We start from the raw sequence: 21121 nt of genomic DNA, 5'->3' as shown, positions 1-21121 counted from the left end.
TAACCTGTATATATTATATGTCATTGTACTTGCCATTTGTTCATGACTAACTTCATGTACCACCCTGCTAAAATCACCAAATGGTGATTGCAGTATCTGTAAATAAAAATAATAAATCACATTCCTCTACCAGGGCGAAGAAACTGTGGGATAGACGTTTCCCACAACAGTGCATTGGGTGTGCAGGAGTGTTGTTTTGGCCACTAAGATCCCCTGTCCTTGCTTCACTCGACATTTACATGCGAAGCACCTTATAGCCGAGTTCAATCCGATGTGCGGCATGATCACCCTTAGTGCACATTTCCTCTTTCTCTCCTCTCCTACACTTCCTCCTTTTCTCCCCTCACAACCCCGACGCAGGTAGCATCTGCTAGCCTATGCTCGCTCCCCCTTTCTCTCTTCTAGGCATCCCACCCAGCGGCACTTACATTTCCTCCCCCTTCTTTACTGCACTCTCCTGGCTCATAACGTCGACACAGGCAGCATCTGTTAGAGCGTTTCTTGAAACCGAATCAACTGGAGTTTTCTGTCTCTCATTGCCCATTAGCAGCGAGTGGAATGTTCCTGTAGGAAACACCAATCCATCACTGGGTGTTTTGCGCTTCCCCAGGTTTCTCTTCTGCGCAATGCTGCCGCCTGTGTAAGCCTTTGGGCCTGCTGCTTCGCGTCTACACATGGTTTCTTTTAGCAGGAGGTGGTGTAACTTTTTTAGTTTGGCGCTTTGTTAAAAAACGAGTTTATGTAACAGAGCTCAGCGATGTGAACGACATGAAGGACGGGATAACATTTGCGTGTGTGAGTATTCTGACAAAAGTACTCCGTCGAGTCATCAAGTGGATGCGAGATCAGTTTGTGCTTTGCGTGGCTCCAAAAGTCAGGTACAATTTTGAACCCTTTTTTGGGCATTGGCGTCTTGACAGGTGAAGCGTTTTGATTAGGCTTGTGCGAATAGTGAATTTTAGGTTCGAAGCAAATAGTGATTTTGATTGAATAATTTCGAATCCAGTTCAAATGGTATGTATCATATATGAAAAAAGGAATATTTATCATGGCCCGAATAACCTGCACAATATCTCTTTTGAATTAAAATAGAGGCTCTATGAAAATGCCTTTTTTTTTTTTTCGTTTAAAGAAAGTCGAAACAACCTTGAGTAGTAGTTTCGGTAGGATGCGAGTGATAACCTCCAAGATGCTTAATGTCTTTAAATTATACTTGGAGTATATAAGCCGTCATAACAGGCTTAATAAAATTAAGAACTGATTTGAGGGTAACATGTTCTTTTAAAGGGGCCCTGCAACATTTTTTCAAGTAGCCATGGAGCCAGTAAGCATGCTTGTTGCCCCACAAATTTACCGCCGCAAAGTTTCTAGAATCAGTTCAGTACGAGCGGTGTTCCCAAATTTGTCGCACGCTGCAATTGCATTCTTTCTTCTTGTCCCGACGAAATAGCTGGAAGTTAAGCAGGGAAGAATGGCGTGGCGAAAGAAAATACGACACACGCACCTCATGACCTTGAACACTTCTCTAGTCATTATTACGCATGCGCACTGACGTCCGGATTCTCCGCTCATGCCTTCATCTCGGTAAGGCATCTGCTGCTTTCGGTAGAGGCTCTGCAGTTGCATGTTACGACACTTGTTGCAGGGGTTCTTCGAGTTTAGATTTTGCCGGTCGAGAGGGCAAAGCTAACTGTTATCATCTCTGCCTATGCTTCACCCTGTTCACAGATAAGACGCCGCACACAACAGACATGTCCCTTTAGGGAGAACCTTTGCGCTAGCCCTCACCCTCTTGTATGGGTAACCACGCAAAAGAGAATTAAAATTTGAAGCCTGATATCTCGGAGCACTGACATGCTGGAAGAAATCTTTCAAGTAAAACTTTGGGCAAACACCACTGGCCACATTTTTTTCAATAAAGGCAAAACCAACTTACTGTAGCCAGTAACAACTTAATTATAAAGTTTGTAATTGATTGCACTGCAGACAGAAATAATTATTCTTTCACTTTGTGTCTCCTTGGCCCCGAATTGTCAGTACAAGTTGTTTTCGTGTACCTTCCAGAACCTAATTAAAAAAAACATGAAGCTTAACTTTACAATGTAGTTTGAGGCAGCTCACACATGGGCAAGTTGGTGGGAATTCATTTCAAAATGTTCACAGTGCACAAAATAATTAGGAAAGAACGAGACGACAGAGGCAAAGAGCACCTCTGTTGGAAGTCCTTGGCTCTGTTGTCTCGTTTTTTCCAAATTGTTCTATGCGTGGTCAACAATGGAGATAGGGGCACCTGGATAGCGAGAACTTAAAGCTTTTCAGATTCTTCTATGACTACTTTGCTTGTTGTTTGCTTGCTTGCTTATTAATATTGTCCACATCAACTGGCTGTTGTTGCAGGAATAAAAACAATTGCAATTTTTATCTGATAACATACAATGTTGTGCTGCGATTCAAGCAATAAATTAAGTGGCCAGGATGTACAGGGTTGTTCATAAGTTCGCAGGCTACTATTCTATGTATTCCTATCCTAGTATCACTTTTTTACATCCCCCCCCCCTGTACACTGCAAAATATGGATGACATACAGCGAACGCAGGCATGTACACATACACTGTGTGCATTGAAAATACAAATTGAAAAAAAATTACCACAACATATCCACAGAGTGAATGATGATGAGCATGGCAAAGCATCTGTAAGCCCGTCCGTGCTTCCGTCTGTCCGTGCGTCCATCCATGCATCCGTGCATCTGTCCGTGAGCCCGTCCGTCCAACTCTTCATGCATCCGTTTGTCTGTGCATCCATCCTTCTGTTTGTCCGCCTTCTAGTCTATCTATTCATCCGTCCGTGCATCCATCTAGTGAACACTCCAAGTACAGCCATCTCGTATCCCGCATCCCCTGTGGCACATACCCAATCCGTGCTTCCATCCATGCCTTCTGTTTGTCCGCCTTCCAGTATATCTATTCATCCGTCCGTGCATCCATCTAGTGAACACTCCAAGTACAGCCATCTCGCATCCCGCATCCCCTCTGGCACATACCCAATCCGCGCGTCCACCCATGCGTCCGTCCACCCATGCGTCCGTCCACCCATGCGTCTGTCTGCCTGCTAGTCCGTCTGCCTGCTAGTCCGTGTGCCTGCTAGTCCGTGTGCCTGCTAGTCTGTCTGCCTGCTAGTCTGTCTGTCCATCCAGTCGTCCATCCATCCGTATGTCCATCCAGTGAACACTCCAAGTACACCCATCTCCCATCTCGTGTCCGCTGTGGCACATACCCACTCTAGAGTGGGTATGTGCCAGAGTTATTCAATCATATGAGTTGCGAAACTCCCCATAAACTCCATGTATCAAAATACAAACAAAACATTGGCTGAAATGGCGGAAGTGAGTAGATTGTAGCGCCATCTCTTGACAACAAAACTAACTAGAAAATGAAATATTTCGTGTTTTTGCATTTAGAAAGATTGTGAGTGCTGCCGCATTCTGCCAAACAGAATGGCAGCACCTAGAATTCGTTCTTAGGTCAGTTGGTGCCTAAGGGTGCTGAACATGTTACTTTGTCACAGTATTGGAGACGTGGTAAAGGACAGAGGAGCTGCTTGTTCTCTTGATGTTGTGTTCTTTTTCACGTTTTCCACATTGCGCTAGAAGTAACGTGGCTATATAAGCGGCATGTTCGTGTGGTACACAGCTAGCACAGCATAATGAACGGCGCAGCGAAGCCGGTAGTTTATGAGATTCATGTGGTGGGCCCACAATGTTTACATTTCGGCAAAATAGTCAGCGGCAAGGCAAGATGCAAGCGGGATGCAGCGTTGATTCGGGTGGATCCAACCTGTGAGTCTGTTGATGGCAGTAGACGACGTTGCCCGAGCAGCCAATGTGGGTGCCGTTGGAAAGACTCCTCGAACATTGCACCTGAAGAGAAAAGAACGTTTGCAGTGCTAGTTGCAAGTAAATAGCAATGTTCAAGTTTCCACTTTCTTGTCATCGGGCTTTCATAATTATATGAGATTCCAGCCAGTGTCTCATTGATTTCGCGATTAGTGGAATTCGGCCGCTGCATGCAAAACAAAGCGGCCAATTCGCGGTAAGTACTGATCTGTATTGTTGTGCTTTGGTTTGCACTCTACCGTATCTGTGTCTTGTTTGCGCGACCATCACTCCCGTCATGTTAGTGAGACACATCCTGAACCGCAGAGTGGAACAGTTAAATAGATTTATCGAACCTCCTGTAAGCAATCGATCTCAAGCGCATATTTTCAAACGAGCAAGCGAGGAGTAATAGAAATAATCAGGGCGCAGCGTTAAAACCATGATAGCACGAAATTGCAAGCACCACCTTCAACCAAATAAATCTTGACGCTTTGATCCGGCTTTGATTGCAAAAAACCCTGTGTTTGGCACTTTTTGGCCTGAGTTGCCCTTGCGCCACTAAAATCTACCATCATCATCATCACCGACTTTGATTACGCCTTTGCAGAGCGAAAACGACTGACAGCGGCGGCGGGCGCCGTGCAAGCTAAGGCCATTTACTGAGGCGACGTCAGTGTTGCGTGCGACGTTGAGCTGCCTAAAAAAAAAAGCACGCGCACAAGTGGCAATGCAGTGTTTTGTATTGTCGCTCCCAGAGGCGCCACGATCGGCTCACACTCGCTAAGTCGGCCAATGGCGTGTCCGGGTTTCGGAACCCAGTTTCGAAACTCATATGATTGAATAACTCTGGGTATGTGCCAGCAGTGGCTACATACACCAACGGAGGATGGACAGACCCACACCCTAAGGAGCTTTGCCCCTAAGAAAAAAAGAAAGGCGAAATACAATGAGACCGTACACACAAAAAATAAAAAAGCTAATAAAATTAAACTATGATGCATTTGTAGCACAAAAATAGGTGAATCTATAGTTGCAATGATGAAAGAAGACAGAACTGGACTTGGTAGTTCTTCTATGCTTTAGAGGGACCGACAACTGGCCAGGGTGTGAAATCAGATGACTGCACGGATGGAAAAATCCTCTCATAGTGACTCAAACTAACCCTGTCTTTCTCGTGAGAAGCGGAGTTTTATTTTTATGCCTTCATTTAAAATCAGGATAGATGGATGTATCCGGCTGTGCCCAATAGATATGGTGGTAGCTCATGCCACCTAGCCATAAAGTTAAGTACTATCACTGTGTGTTTAAGGATTCAATTTTACTTGTGCCTCGATTGGAGCCACCAATCAGTTAGCCTCCTCCTGGTTATTTCTACCAGCTTAAAGTCTATTTCGCATTCACTGTCCTTAAACCGCAATGCCTTGAAAAATTCTGCGCCATTATCTTGGACTATGGGGTGGAGCCCTTTACAGAACATTATCAAATGTTCATCTTTTTCGCTCTGTGTACCACTTCTGTCCGTTGCGCCTCGCCCCTTTTGACTGGTTGGTTCTTTCAGCGAAATTTACAGGGCTTCGCGGCCGTGTGGACAACCCCAACGAATACCATCGCAGAGCATCTGAAGGACATTAAGCAATACATACCGGGTCTGTGCCTTCGTATTTTGCTCGGTACATCTTGGTCTGCAATACTCTCTCTCTAGCCTTGATGAGCAGAGAACTATCCTGACAATTATTGTAGATCTTTTTTCTTGCAATTGCCTGCTTAACAGTTCGGTAGGTCTCCAGTGATGATTTCGTAAGCATTCCCATTTTCCACATATCCCTCTCTGTTTCCTTCACCTTCTTCTTAACCGATGTTTTCTTTTGGCTTGGTATTCTGCTGTCATCTAAATACTTGCTTGACAGTTTTCGAGTTCCCTTCCTCTATTTAGTATTAACATTCTTCATGTACAAGTAGCTGAAAACTTTTCCAGCCCAACGCTCCTCTTCCTTTTTTCTCAATCGCTCCTCAACTTCTGTCTTGCTTCTAGCTTCCCTGCACTCAAACGATGTCCATCCCATGTCCTGTACCCCCTGATTTGGGGTATTTCCGTGTGCTCCCAAAGCAAGTCTACCAATGCCACGTTGTTTGATTTCTAATCTTGCTTGAACTTCTGATTTCATACCCAAGACCGCATTGCCAAACGTCAAACCCGGGACCATGACAAAACCCCTCTCACAATGTCATACCTATTGTAATTTGCAGTGCCATATTTTTAATTACAACTGCATTCCTGGTGCCGTTAGTCATTACGTATCTTTTGTGCTCCCTTAGATACTCAGCCCCGTTATTTATCCATACATTCAAGTATTTGTATTTATCCACTATTTCTAGTGTGACTTCCTGTATCTTATGCTCACTGCCTTTTTTATCATTAAAAATTATGATTGCTGATTTTTTTCTGCTGAACTTCAAATTTAACCTGTCTCCCTCATTACCACAGATGTCTATCAATTCCTGCAGATCTTCGTTGTTGTCGGCTATTATTACTATATCATCTGCATACATCAATACCGGTAATGACTGTTCTATGTGTTTTTCTTGCTTGGCAAAAGAGTGGCTGAAGCCGAGTCGACTCCCCTCTAATTTGACTTCTAGTCTCTGGAGATACAGCACAAATAATAAAGGGGACAAGCGCCATCTCTGTCGAAGCCCGCGTTATATCTCTATAGGTTCAGATACCTGTTCTTCCCATTTGATAACTACCTTGTTACTTTTATAGATAACCTTTAGAAGATTAGTTATTTCATCTTCCACATCTAGTGTGTCCAGTATTCCCCACAAGTCTTCTTGAATCACACTATTGTAAGCTCCCTTGATATCTAGAAATTCCAGCCACAGGGTTCTGTATTCTTTTTCTGCTATTTCAATGCACTTCATCAATGGAAACAGATTGTCCTCCAACCTCCTTCGTTGATGGAACCCATTTTGTAGTTCTCCCAGCACCCCCTCATTCTCCACCCATGCCTGTAGTCTTTCCTTTATTATCTGTTCACCAGTCTGTAAACTACTGATGTCACTGTTATAGGACGGTAGTTCTTTATATCGGCTTTGTCCCTCTTTTCTTTACAGATCATGCTCATTCTGCTTAGTTTCCACCCATTGAGAGCTTCACCATTCATTATTGCTTTCCCCGCTGCCTCTCTTAATGTTTGCTTAAAGTTTGGTCCTAATTTCCTTATTAGCATAATTGGGATGCCGTCAGGGCCTGTTGATGTGCTATTAGGAACCCTTTTCTCTGCCCTTTCCCACTCTCGTTGTTCCAGTGGAGCCACTGAGCTAAGGTCCATCCTCATCTGGTATGGTGCATGCTGTGTTTTCTTGGTGTTTAAATTTTTCTGTCATCATTGTTTTTATATATTCCACTGCCTCACCCACTTCTGGTCTGACCCCCAGAACTGTAGATATAAACCTGTGTTCCGTGCTTGTCTTATTACTCGGAGAATTGAGATGGTTCCAAAACTTTGCAGCTGCCTTTCTATCCTTTTTGATTACTTCCACCATCATTTCTTCTAATCTTTTCACTGATCAAATCGAAAGCTTCCCTTCTGCAGCTCAAAAAGTTATCCCATTATCTTTCAACATCATATTCCGGTTTGCCTCTCTGTTTAGCATACCTGTGTTCCCTGAAGGCTTCCTGACGTCTTACTATGCCTCTCTTAACTTCCTCATCGCACCAGCTCTTCGGTTTGTGTCTGCTTTTTCCTGTTGATTTTACTCCTACCTTAGCAAGCTCTAACTCAAACAATCGAGTTAGATGTGTGTACGTCCACTTTGTTTTAGTATCCTCAGTGATTATATTTTCAATCTCTTCAGTTATTATTTCTAATTTTCTTTTTGAATAAATACTACCGTGTGGTTGCCCGTAATGCAACCTTTCCAATTTCATTTCTCTTCCAAAACTGAGCTTGCTACGTTTGTGATCACTACCTAAGCTTCTGGACCCATATTCATCTATCTGGACCCTATTCATTCAAGGGCACGCGGTCGTGGCAAGTGGTCGAAGCGGCACGATCAGCTGTGAAAAAACAACAGAAAGAGGGGAGGGCAGCGCACCGCCTGCTGCGACTCTATTCAGTTTTCCCTGTCGTCCCTATTACTGAGCCGCGATCTCTTAATTGCACAGCAGCGCACATAGCAAGAGAATGGTCCCCGACTGCTGTAACGCGCGGTTCATTGCGTTAATTACATTGCACACACACTCGTGAAAAAGTTCATCGCACGGACGACGCATCATTAATTCCCTAACTCTAAGACACAATCTCTTAATTGCACAGCAGCGCACGCCGCAAGAGAATGCACCCCGACTTCTGGAACATTCGTTTTCCGTTCATTTTGTTAATTAAAATGGCCAAGGTAGCTCACGCACTCGCAAAATGCACCGCGGTTGACACTAAATCCTCACGAAAAAACCACAACGACAGGGGCAAACTTATCCAATCAATTTGGTGGCAGTCTGGCAACAACCACCCCAAAGTCTGGCAACTGACTTATGCAATGCCATACAGAACCTTGCCGAGAAAACTTTCCACGAAATTGTACAGTGCAAAAAAGAAAACGAAGTGGCCGCAAATCGGATTCTCACACCAGCAACTAACAGCAAGCTTTGAGAAGTACTAATTAAAACTTACCTCAACATTAAAAGCACTGGTTCAACACAACGCAAGATTTATTTGAGACACTGAAAGTGCAAGCAAGTAGTCGAGCATTAGAATACCATATGCAAAGCTTGTGGGTGTTCCGGCCGTAGCGGTAGCATTCGTCGTGCAACAGGAGCCCTCAAAAGGTAAGCGTGGGACGTCAGTATTGGGCTGATAGCTATTTAATAGGATCGTCTGCAGTTTCCTTCTGAAGAAATAAAGTTTACGGTCAATCCCAGTTTTAGGCACACGGTAGGCCCAACGCGTCTTGGTAGCTTTCAGCTGCCGTCACCAGTAGCAAACACAAAATTCGAAGACTCCGTAGGGCCTACCGGCGGCCCTGTTGTCATTGTTTAGTGCATGATCTATCATTTTCAACTTGAAAGCAGCCGTGTAGCTTCAGTATTGCCCCACAACGTGACAAGATTACCAACACAACATACAAAACACGCTGCAACGCGCACTTGCCACTTTGGCTTGGCTTGGATTAGATTGTATATCCGTGCAGTAATAGTACGATTGAGGCTTAAGAGATAGCGCCAAATGACGCGCGCTATTATCAGTGGCTGGAACGCGCAGACAACATTATTGTGTCAGTTTTTGGGGGTGTGATAATTACTTGAGGAAAAAAAGAAGTCGTATGTTTGTTGGGCCATAGCCTCCTTTATTTTCTGTGCCCGCGCAGTCAGTCCGCCGGGCCCGTTCGGCCGCCTCCCGCAGCCTCCTCTCTTTTTGCGTCTGCTGTCCGCCAGGGGCGCTCGCATCCCAGAATCCATCCATCACGGGGTTTCAACAATGCGTAGAACGAGTGCATATCCATAAGTCGCGTGGTGGATGGCGCAGATGAAGCAATCAGTGTTCAGCGAAATCGCGTTGGGCACCATGATGAAGCAGAACGGCGACGAACGACTTGTAGGTCAGTGACGGTTAGGCAGTGCTCCTGCTTGTCACAACGAACGACGCTGTTGAGCGTCGTTCGTTGTGAAGAAAAAAAAAACCGGCTCTGAGTAACTACCGAAAGGGCAAAAATGAAATAAGGAGGGAGGCATTTTACGATAATTCAAGGGGAAGCGCTTTACTGTTTGAAGCGAGATCGGGTTGCCTTAGAACGCGTAGTTATAAAGCAAGATTCAGTAAAGAAGAAGAACAATGCACATGCTGCGGGAAAGATAAGGAAACGGCGGAGCATGTTCTGATTGAATGTGGAGATATCCACCCAGGTGTACGTTTGGGCACGAGCCTACAGGAAGCCTTGGGTTTTAGGGACAACAATGGAAAGCTGAACACACCCGCGATTGAAATAAGTAAGAGACGGTTAGAGTATTGGTGGCAGAAAATTAGAGAGAAAGGACAAAAATAAATATTGGAAAAATAAAATGTGGACAGTGTGCCGTAAATGGCAGAGAACTTAAGCTGAAAATTTACCTTTTTTTCCATTAAGATAGAATTTATCGAAGTAGAGGCATTAGGCCAACATAAAAAGAAAAAAAGGTTTTTTTTTTTTTGTCGAGCCTGGTGGCATACTTGTCACCACCCCGTTATAAAGGGGACGCTCATAGCATCCATCCATCCATCCATCCATCCATCGGCCGATGGTATACGGTTTTGTAGAAACACATCTCAGGGACATGGAACAACCTCCGAACAATCCGGACTACGCGTGGGAATATTGTAATAGAACAGAAGGCAGCAGAAAGGGGGGTGGTATTGGGGCATTCATTCATAAAAGTACAGACTGGCAAAGGGTCAAGCAGGAGTGCAAGGAACATTTATGGCTAAAAGGGAAAGTGGCAAGTCAAATGACACTCCTTGGTTTCGTGTACTTGTGGACGGGAGCAAAGGCCAGAGAGGAAAACCAGGCAATTGTAGAGTGTATATCAAAGGACATTCAGGAGTTAGGAAGAGAGTGCGAGATAATTATACTAGGAGACATGAATGCGCACATAGAAGATATAGCTGGGTATACCGACCCGACAGGCAAAATGATCATAGATATGTGTGAAAGGCTTGATTTGATCATTTGCAACAGTACCGAGAAGTGTGAAGGACAAATAACATGGGGGGTAGGAAGGCTTCAGACGACGATAGATTATGCACTGATGTCACATAGGATGTATGATAAGCTCAGGGGAATGCACATAGATGAAGGTGGCTCCAGAAGTCTGGGTAGCGATCACAAACGTATCAAGCTAAGTTTTGGAAGAGCAGTGAAAGTGGGAAGGAGACAAGATGAGCAACTACAGGAAAATTTTTATTCAGAAAGGCAAATTGAAATAGCCACTAAACAAATTGAGAAAGTAATCACGGAGGATAATAAGACAGTGTGGACATACACGAATCTAATTAGACTCTTTGAGCTAGAGCTTGCTAAGACGCGTGACAAATCACCCCGGAAAAGAAGACACAAACCCAAAAGTTTGTGGGATGAGGAAGTTAAAAGAGCCATAGCAAAACGTCAGGAAGCCTCTAGGGAACACAGACATGCTAAGCAGCGGGGTGAACCGACAGATGATGTTGAAAGAAAATGGGCAACCTTTCTAAGCTGTAAAAGGGATGCATCCCTTCTGATCAATGAAAAGATTAGAAGGAAGGGAGCTCAGTGGCTGGCAGAAGTACATAAAAAAGATAGATAGGCAGCTGCGAAATTTTGGAACCATCTAAACTCCCTAAGAAATGAGACGAGCCTAAAGCAGAGTTTTATAACTACAGCCCAAGGTGCTAGGCTAAAAGGGGACGAAGCTATTGAATATATAAGAACAAGGGTGACAGAAAAATTTCAACAAAGAAGTACTTTATGCGCCACAATAGACAAGGACAAATCAAGTGGTGCAATGGCTCCATTTTCACAACAAGAGTGGGAAAGGGCTGAGAAAAAGGTTCCTGGTAGTACATCAACAGGCCCAGATGGCATTCCAATTAGGCTGATAAAGACATTAGGTCCGAAGTCTAAGCAGGCTTTGAGAGAGGCAGTGAGCAAAATAATAATCGATGGTGAAGTTCCCAATGGATGGAAACTTAGCAGGATGAGCATGATCTATAAAGGAAAGGGGGACAAATCTGACATAAACAACTACCGTCCTATAATAGTGACATCAGTGGTCTACAGGCTGGCGATGCTGATTATAAAGGAAAGACTGCAAGCGTGGATAGAGGATGAGGGGGTGCTGGGGGAACTGCAGAATGGGTTTCGGAAACACAGGAGTTTGGAAGACAATCTGTTCTCACTGACGCAGTGCATCGAAATAGCAGAAAAAGAACACAGGCCCCTGTGGCTAGCATTTTTGGATATCAAGGGAGCATACGATAGCGTGGTTCAAGAGGAATTGTGGGGAATACTGGACACACTAGGCGTGGAACATGTAGTCACTAATCTTTTAAAGGGTATCTATAAAGGTAACAAGGTAGTTATAAAGTGGGAAAAACAGGTATCCAAGCCTGCAGAGGTAAAACGGGGGCTTAGGCAGGGGTGCCCCCTGTCACCCTTATTATTTATGATGTACCTACAAGGATTAGAGGCAAAATTAGAGGGAAGTGGACAGGGCTTCAACCTCTCTTTAGTCAAACAAGGAAAACTTATTGATCAGGCACTACCAGCATTAATGTACGCAGATGATATAGTGCTAATGGCCAACAACAAGGAAGATTTGCAGAGATTGATGGACATCTGCGGTAATGAGGGAGATAGGTTAGATTTCAGATTCAGTAAGGAAAAATCAGCAGTCATGATTTTCAATGACAATGAAGGTAGTGAGCTTAGAATACAGGAGGTCACGCTAGAGATAACAGATAAATACAAATATCTGGGCGTATGGATAAGTAATGGGACCGAGTATCTGAGGGAACACGAAATATACGTGACGACTAAAGGTAACAGGAATGCAGCAGTCATGAAAAATAGTTCACTGTGGAATTACAATAGGTATGATGTTGTGAGAGGAATATGGAAAGGGGTCATGGTTCCTGGGCTGACGTTCGACAATGCGGTCTTGTGCATGAGATCAGAAGTTCAAGCAAGATTAGAAATTAAGCAACGTGGAATTGGTAGGCTTGCTTTAGGAGCTCACGGGAATACACCAAATCAGGGAGTACAAGGTGATATGAGATGGACATCATTTGAGGGCAGGGAAGCTAGCAGCAAGATAAAATTTGAGAAGCGATTGAGAGAAATGGGGGAAGAGCGTTGGGCTAGGAAGGTTTTGAGCTACTTGTACATGAAGAATGTTGATACAAAATGGAGGAAGCGAACCAGGAAGTTGACTGGTAAATACTTAGAAAACAGCAGGTGGCCAAACCAAAAAGAACTATCGGTTAAGAAGAAAGTGAAGGAAATGGAGACTGACATGTGGAGAATGGGAATGATTAAGAAGTCCGCACTAGAGATCTATCGAACGTTTAAGCAGGAAATTGCCAAGGAAAGGATCTATGATAATACTCGGGGTAGTTCTCTACTGTTTGAGGCCAGAACGGGAGTACTGCGAACCAAGACATATCGGGCCAAATACGAAGGGGTAGACACAGTATGCAGTGCGTGTGGAGAGGAAGAAGAAACTGCCGAACACTTGATAATGTTCTGTAAAGGGCTTTGCCCTATAGTTCAGGATGATGGCACAGAGTTTTTCAAAGCACTGGCGTTTAGGTACCGGGAGGGCAAAATAGACTTTAAGCAAGTAGACTTAACTAGAAGGAGGTTATCTGATTGGTGGCTAAAGTCAAGGCACGAGTGAAAATTAAACTCTTCACTGCAAAGTACGAATCCTCAAAGTAACTTTTTAAGAAAAAAAAATAAATATAGTTTTGGGTTCATTAAGTATTACGGCTTGGTGGCGTGAGCCACCGCCCGATCCAAAGGGTACAGCCATATTCATCCATCCATCCATCCATCGAGTCGGCGCATTCAGCCGCGGCGACACATCTCCAGGAAACCTTTGTTCGTGTCGCATACGTTTGCAACACCAATTATTTACGACCAAAACGGTACGTAGTACTTTCAGCAAGTATAATTGTAACTGTTGCTTCATTGTGTTGCGTGAGCAGATGACACGCGGCATTAACTGAGTGCGTATAAACAAACAACGTCGTTTGTACCCCGCGTTTGCACGGCCGTTGTCAAGCGCGGCTATCATTTTTCGCGCTTCTTTCTGGCAATACTTTTCCGCGCACCTATCTTCGCAGCGTGGTACTTTCAGCAAGTATGATATTTAACTGTTGCTTCATTGTGTTGCGTGAACAGATGACACGCGGCAATAAGTGAGTGCGTGTAAACAAACAACGTCGTTTGCACCCCGTGTTTGCAGGGCCGGTTTCATGCTTTGCTATCATTTTTCGCGCTTCTTTCTCATGAGGCTTTTCCGCGCACCTATTAGCGAATTTCGCTAAGTAATCAGGAATGTTAGTTTACGGTTTCTCTCGTTTCTGTCTCGTGCAGCGGCCTACGCACACAAGTCTCCGTGGTTTATTCGGCTGTGATGACCCGCGTCAGGTGCGATGGCGTACTGTTGCGTGCCCGGTTGCAAGTCTTCAAGCAAAAAAAAGGAAGTAGGAATTTCATTCCACGAAATTCCAAGCGACGAGGAGTTGCGGCAAAAGTGGATAAAAGTCATTTCACGAGACAATTGGACGCCGAACACCACTTCCTGCTACTCAACCGTGTGCAGTCGTCATTTCGCTGCTTCTGATTTTAAGCAAGGATGTAAAACACGAAGGCTTATGAAAGGTGTGGTGCCTAGCGTATTCGAAGAATATCCGCGCTACTTGCAGCCTTCGACAAAAGCCCCGAGAAGTGACGCGGCGATCAGAAAAAAAAATTGTGATTGCTAAAATTGTGATTGCTGCTTGTGAACAGTGTCAACGAGGGTACTAAAGCTCGTCAGACTGTGTGCGTGTGAGGAACGTTTCGATCGACGCCCTCTTGTTCGTTTCCGCAGGTTGCGAATGAATTAATACGCAATAAACAAGTTTCTCTACCGTTTCCTTGAAGGTATGGTGTTCTGTTCAATGTGCTATCTTGCGTACTTATTCTTTCTCTCTTGCATATGTTATTTCCTAAATATTTAAGTGGCACACGGGAGTGGTATCACACTTTTGTTTTTTAAGCTTGCCGCGCTTACAAACGCGCAACGAAGGACCCACCCGTCAGTGCCGGCGGTAGCACCGGAGTCAGTGAACAGGCTGTGCCGGTTCTGGGAAGGCAGCGCCGCCTGGTGGTGATTGTGGGAACTCAGCCTGATGGTCAGCTCCCTTTGATCCCGGCGGCAAAGCGCAGGCACAGAAAATAAAGGAGGCTATGGTTGGGCGATGTGGGGGTGCGAGAATTATGCGAGTGCGAGTATTAAGCGAGTAAATACTGTATATCATACGTCTGAATTGGCTCGGCCCTTGTGGCTGCGTTGATTTCTGCCCTGGACGTGTCTTATATATCGGTGCCACTTTGGAATCGTATCTGTCTATACCACCTGTCAAAGAGTCCCCCTGGTTGTTTTCCTCGTTAGTAACTATCCTGTACCCTGAAGAAACCGCATCAGCCCCAAAAGAGCTACTGCGCGTCCTGCAAGTCGCCAACCCACCTCATGACCTAGCTTCCCATCGAAGTGAATTTTGTCTCATTGAAAATCACCCAACCTATGCGCCGCTCTATTTATTTCCACCACCCCGAAGCATTTCTTTCAACTCATTCGTCATATCTGTTGGTTTGCATTGACAACCACTTCTTAAAGGTTGCCGTCACGCAACAATACCTCCGGTATCGTGCATATCACTACCTGTACCTGAGGAGAAATGGCACGCATGTCATCGACCCCTTTCGCCAGTGTGGTCGCTAGTCCTTCCGCATCTTCATTTAAGACATCGTTTAAACCGCCTGCAATTATCACGAGGTTTCGTCCATCAGCTGTAGTTTTGAGTTTTGTGCTCGCTTGCCTCATGACTGCTTCCAGCATGCATCGTGGGAACATCGCTACTACAACCCTCTTATCACCTCTTACCCTCTCTTTGATTGCTTCTGTGTATCAACTTGAATTCGAGTTCCCGACGATGATCACGTGCTGTGACTTTTCAACTGGAGCGTCCTGCAACTGGGGGTTACTTCCACCTGCGACGCTGGCTGCTTTGTCCACTCCCAATCCCATCACTACTTCGCTGAAGCTGCGTCTTGCGACCATTGAACCAGCTGAACCTGTTTTTTACCGAACTTGCTTGCTCTTTCTTCTCCGCCGTTCTGGTTGCCGGTGCCCTACCGTTCTCTCCATCGGCCACTCCTTTGTTCACCTTCGCTAGTGCTTCCTTGGCAGACCTGAGCCTTTCTCCCATAGCCCTTGTTTTTTCTTGCTATGTCGCCAATACAGTCTCCAGCTCAGTGATTCTCATCAATGATTCTCTGGGAAACCATCATTTTCGCCATTTTTTCCTCGACCTCGCATTGCCTACACTTGGGGTTAGCCTTCTCTTCTTTTGCATCTGCATTAACATTCATGTTCAAACCCACCGTGCATCCTGAACATTTTACAGCCTTTTTAACATGTCTGTTTGACTCCAATACTCCTTATGAATTGTCCCACTCGATAATTACAAAACACGGCGTAAGACGAATCCTGCCCTAGGATAAAAAGAAAGTTTAAGCTCTACTACAAAAATTTGTGTATTCAGTGTAGCGTGCCTCACCCACAGGGTGGCAAAAGAAAAAACACAAACAAACAAAACACACATACAAACCTACTAAAAAGCTGTGCAATGTAGTAAGTGCTACAAATGTTTAATCTGCTGCCTTATTAATTATAAAAACAAGCTCAAAACATGCAAGGCCACTTATCTGTGCAGTCGATCAGGAGCACTTAAAAAACACGTCCATCATTTGTGCCAGTCCAAAAAATGGCCTATGGCGCCACCTTCTGGCAGAAACTTTAATTATTTGACGTACCCTGTCACGTAACCATAGATTAGTGTACGCGATCAAAAATTTTCTTGTTGGTACTGAAATGTAGTTCGCTCCTTCATGATAAAAGATATTACTGCATAAAAATCTGCATATAGGCCTGCATTAGTAGTATGCATTAAAGTGGCACTGCTTTCCAATGCTCGTCAGGGCATCTTGAGCAACTTTTCTGCGTGCTCATCAATCTGTGCATGCAGTTTCCAGGCCGCTAAGATTTTGGAGCCCAACATTGTTTTTATACCTACACTTTCTCTAAGAAAGGACATGTACTTCTACTCAGTGCAGGAGCACATGTGGGCAGTCACGTTTCTGGGGACTTGGCTCGGCTCCTGTATAAAGAAAGTAATGACGACAGGACAAGCCATTCACGACACAGGTGCATCAAACTTGGGTGCAGGTTCACACAACACGTTAAAAATATAGGGAAGCTGTATAAAGCCACATTGTTTCATTGTAACGGCTTGTTATTTTCAAAAATAGTTGTAAAGCTCAGAACAAACAAGGTTAAACATAGTTGCAGGAACTCTTGTGAAAGCAGAACTACAGCATTTACAAGTCGCTAGAAAGCCTACCAGTATCGCTATCAATTTTTAGCGTTGCGATACAAAATGGGACATCCGTGTTCAGAGCCATTCAGATCTAAAAATACTGCCTATAAAGTAACTGCATGCTTGTGGGATTAACCAGTGCAGCTACAAAAACTATGAAGGGTAAGCTTTCAGTTGCTTTGGAAAAAACTGGGTCAAAAAAAGTCAGTTGTCAGTTCTTTTAATTACCCTCAGGAGGAAGTTGCATTGAAATGTGTCATTTTGGATGACTAGCAGTTGTATGTATAAACAGTGTCTTTGTCAAAAGTGTGAATCTGTAGAACTTACAAAAAGCTCTTTCATTTTAGCCCTCAGATGAATAATAAGGAATAGAAATTTCACACGGTCTTACTTTGTTTCTATTTCTAAAAAAGAAAAGTTTGCACTGTTACAAAGTTCTAAGATCGGAGTGTATGCTGTAGAAAATCGAGCCTCCTATTGTGTAGAAAAAGGAGTTTATTTTCAATAAGACCACAACCTGACTCCGTGCGTTGCTGCTGCAGCACGTGAATCGATGGCAGAACAAATTGTCGTCTTGCTTGTTGTCTCTCTTTTTCCAACATGCAAGTTGATATTCATTAATTATGAATCTATAAGCCATCTTATGAACTTTTTTCATTTTGTATCTGTTAGAAGCTGTGTGAGATGTATCTTGTTTGGTGAAAGATGGAGCAGCATTCTTGTAAATGTTTTAGGAACGTTTAAGAGAAAGAGTGGGTCTTGTGTTCACCTTCAGATCAACAAAAGAATATGAAATTCAGTTTTTAGACTTACTAATTAATTTTCTGCCTGATAAATCTTGCTGAATGTATGGCCCTAGAATGAAAAACAAGAAATATCTTGAACTATAATTCAGCACATTGCAGAACCACGAAGAGTGGCATAGTGATGTCACACGTCAAATCAGCCTTGATGCGAGCATCTGATGGTAAGAAGTCACCGTTTCAGCAAAGGCCGAAGCAGTAAATGCAACACATCAGACTGTTATACGAAGTAAGGCTAGGATATTTAGGAACCATACGAAATCTAGTGAACATAGTCGAATGTGCGTTGAGCTCTATCGTTTCTCGCACACGCAGCAGATCGTTCTTCATGTGTCTGGGCACATATGCATGCCCACTTTGCTTCAACGCGACTAGCATTTTATTGGAGCTGTTCTGCAGATGTTCGTACAACACATAGTGAAATCACAAAGGCCAAGCTACATATCGCGTTTTCGCCTGCGTTTGTCCGGCATTTCCTTCTTCGGCGTCAGTCCACGTTGACGATACCAGCGAAGATAGGGAAAAGTACAGTTGCAATGCCCTTCACGAAAACGTCCACATCAGCTTGTCACAGACATTGCAGTGTGCACATTGACGCCGGAAGAAGCTTGCTTGCGTGCTTGTTCTATCCGTGTTCTAGCCGTGTACGGGGGATCGGCCAGTAAGCTGGCAGGTAATCCAATGGAGAAAAGGGAATTTCAAATTTTGATGAAGACAAAAATAATTATTTAGTCATCTAGAGAAAATAAAATTGGGCAATCATAAGGTTACCTACAAGTACAGTAAATAAAGCACTTTATATTAATAAATGCATGATAATTTCAAAGAACTATAATTACATTATTAAGAAATCTAACAACAAAACCTTGTGTCCCCAAGAAATTCCTAAACTCTTATGCGGACACTCCTGTTGCTGCGACCCAGATAAGTAGCCCAAAGGAAAAGGATATTTTAAGAATTAGCAGTAATGCCTAATTTTCTGAATATAGCTGGATGGTGGGAGAAGCTTGCAGCTTGCTTGCTTCTTCCTTGATATATGTCTGCCACCCACCATGGAGAATTGGCCATGAAACCAGTGATTAATATAAAGAAAATTTTTAATTTTGAAAAGGGGTGATGGAGAAACTGATCGCCATGAGAATAAACAAATTTTTTAGAATAACCAACGTATGACTACATGTCCATTGACAGTAAGTCAGTAATAATAAATGGTGGATATATATAGGGTTGTTCGTTTTCGGGTAAAACCCGATTTTACCCGATTCTTGCACCCCGAACAAGTTTCAGGAGAATCGGGTTAAACCCGATTTCTCCCCGAATAAACCTCCCTGTAGTGATCTGCACAATCGTGAGTTGCTGCTAACTCGTGTTGATGCTCTTCCCCTTCTCTTCTCACCACTACCTGTCTCCTCTGTCACCCCTTTCTCCTCTCTAATCTTTACATCCCCTCTCTCCTCTGCACGCACATGCGTGAGAGCGTACATGCACCCCCCCCCCCCCCCCCCCTAAAAAAATGCTTGCAGAAGAAAGTGGGAAACACGTTTGAGGCCAGCCACGCTTCGAGTACATTGTGAACAAATTTAGGGTGAAATAAAAGCAAAGAAATCTGCCCCTTTGCCCACTGAAGATTAGTCTCGGGTATGTGCACCTGCTTCCAAGAATTTCACGCGGAAGGGACGGGTGACCAGTCGGTGGGGGAGAGATTGAGCGACGAAGAAGCCAGCCATACCATCCCCCAGCGTCCAGCCCCGCGCGAACACCCCTCACTCTCTCGCGCGACACGAGACGAGACGCATATCGCCATCCTCACTTAGCATTACCAGGCGCGTCTTGTGAGCGCAAAGCCACCGTCGCGGACATAAGGCGGCACCGGAAACTTCAGCGTGGAGATGGGAAGAAAACGAGACACTGGATGACTGGTGTAAAGAACATGATCTCCAGATCGCAACGAAAGACAGTGAAGGCACCCGCACTTTAGTGTGCAAATATTGCAACACCGAGATGGTCACCGATCCAGCGAAGAAGCCCTACAACCGAATTCGTGAGCATCTTATGTCATCTCGTCATAAGAAGTTCAAGACGGCTTCCAAAGAAGCTGAGACTGTGGGAACGTCTCAGCAGACGCTTTTTGATATGTCCTGTAGACAGCGTGCGAAAGAAACTGAAGCGGACGGCGTTATCCATGACTTTGTTCGTGCCCTAGTGTACAGCGGAATAAGCATGCACCAGGCGGACGGAACACTGGGAGACTTCGCACGCGAATACTGCAAGGCCGCGAAGACCATGCCAACAGGACAAAGACTTCGGCTGAAATACCTGAAAGAAGCTTTTGACAAGGACATGGAGAAAATCCGCGATGATATGCGAGATGTGAAAGTGAGCGTCATCGTCGATAAATCCCCAGACATCACTGGTGTGCCTACTATCAACACTCTCTTGTGCTACTATAGCCAGAAAAACGTGAAGAAGCACGTTGTTCTGGTCGACGTCGACAGGGTAAATGCATCGAACAGTTACACGGTGGCCAGCGCAGTTAGCAAGGCACTCCTGACGGTTGGCAAGACGTGGAAAGACGTTGTGGCAGTAGCCACAAACTCAGCGGAGTACATGCGAAAGATGGTTCGAGAAATCTGTCAGGCTGAAGGGATCCAAATCTTGCACGTGAAAGATATAGCACACCTTATTCATGTAAGTGTTGACCATGCCATTTCTTTACCATGCATGTGTGATGTTCGATCCGTAGTGATCAAGTTTGGAGCGTTATTTAAGCACGCTAACAAGCTTTACCAAAATTACACTAAAATTTGTTCTTCTAATGGCCTCTTTGGACCTGACATTAAGAAGCCACCTTCTGTTGTCCCGAATCGATGGCAAAGCTTCTACAAGGCACTTGTGGTACTCGTAGAAATGTGGAGCTCGTTAACAGGACTTGCTGAAAGCTCGCATGATAGCAGCAAAGGGGAAGCTATTCGAGGGATACTTTCTGAAAAAGAAGTTGTTTATGCGAAGGAAATCTTGATGAGAGATGCACTCGGCCCACTTTTGGAAGCCCAGAAAACGCTTGAAAGTGGGAAGCTTTTGATGCCCAGCTTTGATCACCTGGTAAACGTGAAGCTGCAGCAGATTGTCGGGGAGCTTTCGGCGATGATCGGTAAAAGCGATCAGGCCAAAGCTGTTTTGTCTATGTTACCCAAGCGCAGCGCTAATTTAGTAAAAACATGTTCTGAAGAGTTCTGCACAAAATTCGCCACAAAATGGCGCTGCACTCTTGGACGGAACGTCTC

General features: G+C 44.5%; 1 protein-coding gene across 7 annotated transcripts in view; it reads left to right on the top strand.

The window, feature by feature from the left end:
* dachs (unconventional myosin-IXb-like dachs) overlaps positions 1-21121 on the top strand; it is a 512416-nt gene that overhangs the window by 468347 nt on the left and 22948 nt on the right. Inside the window, exon 25 of one of the 7 annotated variants that reach the window (XM_075883317.1) lies at positions 13985-14529. The exons of the other annotated variants lie outside the window; for them this stretch is intronic. Coding sequence (XP_075739432.1) covers positions 13985-14025 — 41 coding nt within the window. The 3' untranslated portion in view covers positions 14026-14529. Of the gene's footprint in view, positions 1-13984; positions 14530-21121 lie in introns of those variants that run through there. 7 annotated transcript variants of the gene reach the window in all.

The sequence above is a fragment of the Rhipicephalus microplus genome, unplaced genomic scaffold (genome assembly GCF_043290135.1).
Source record: "Rhipicephalus microplus isolate Deutch F79 unplaced genomic scaffold, USDA_Rmic scaffold_16, whole genome shotgun sequence".
NCBI classification, from domain to species: domain Eukaryota; kingdom Metazoa; phylum Arthropoda; class Arachnida; order Ixodida; family Ixodidae; genus Rhipicephalus; species Rhipicephalus microplus.
The sequence above is the reverse complement of the archived record's forward strand: the minus strand, read 5'-3'. Positions and strand labels throughout refer to the sequence as shown.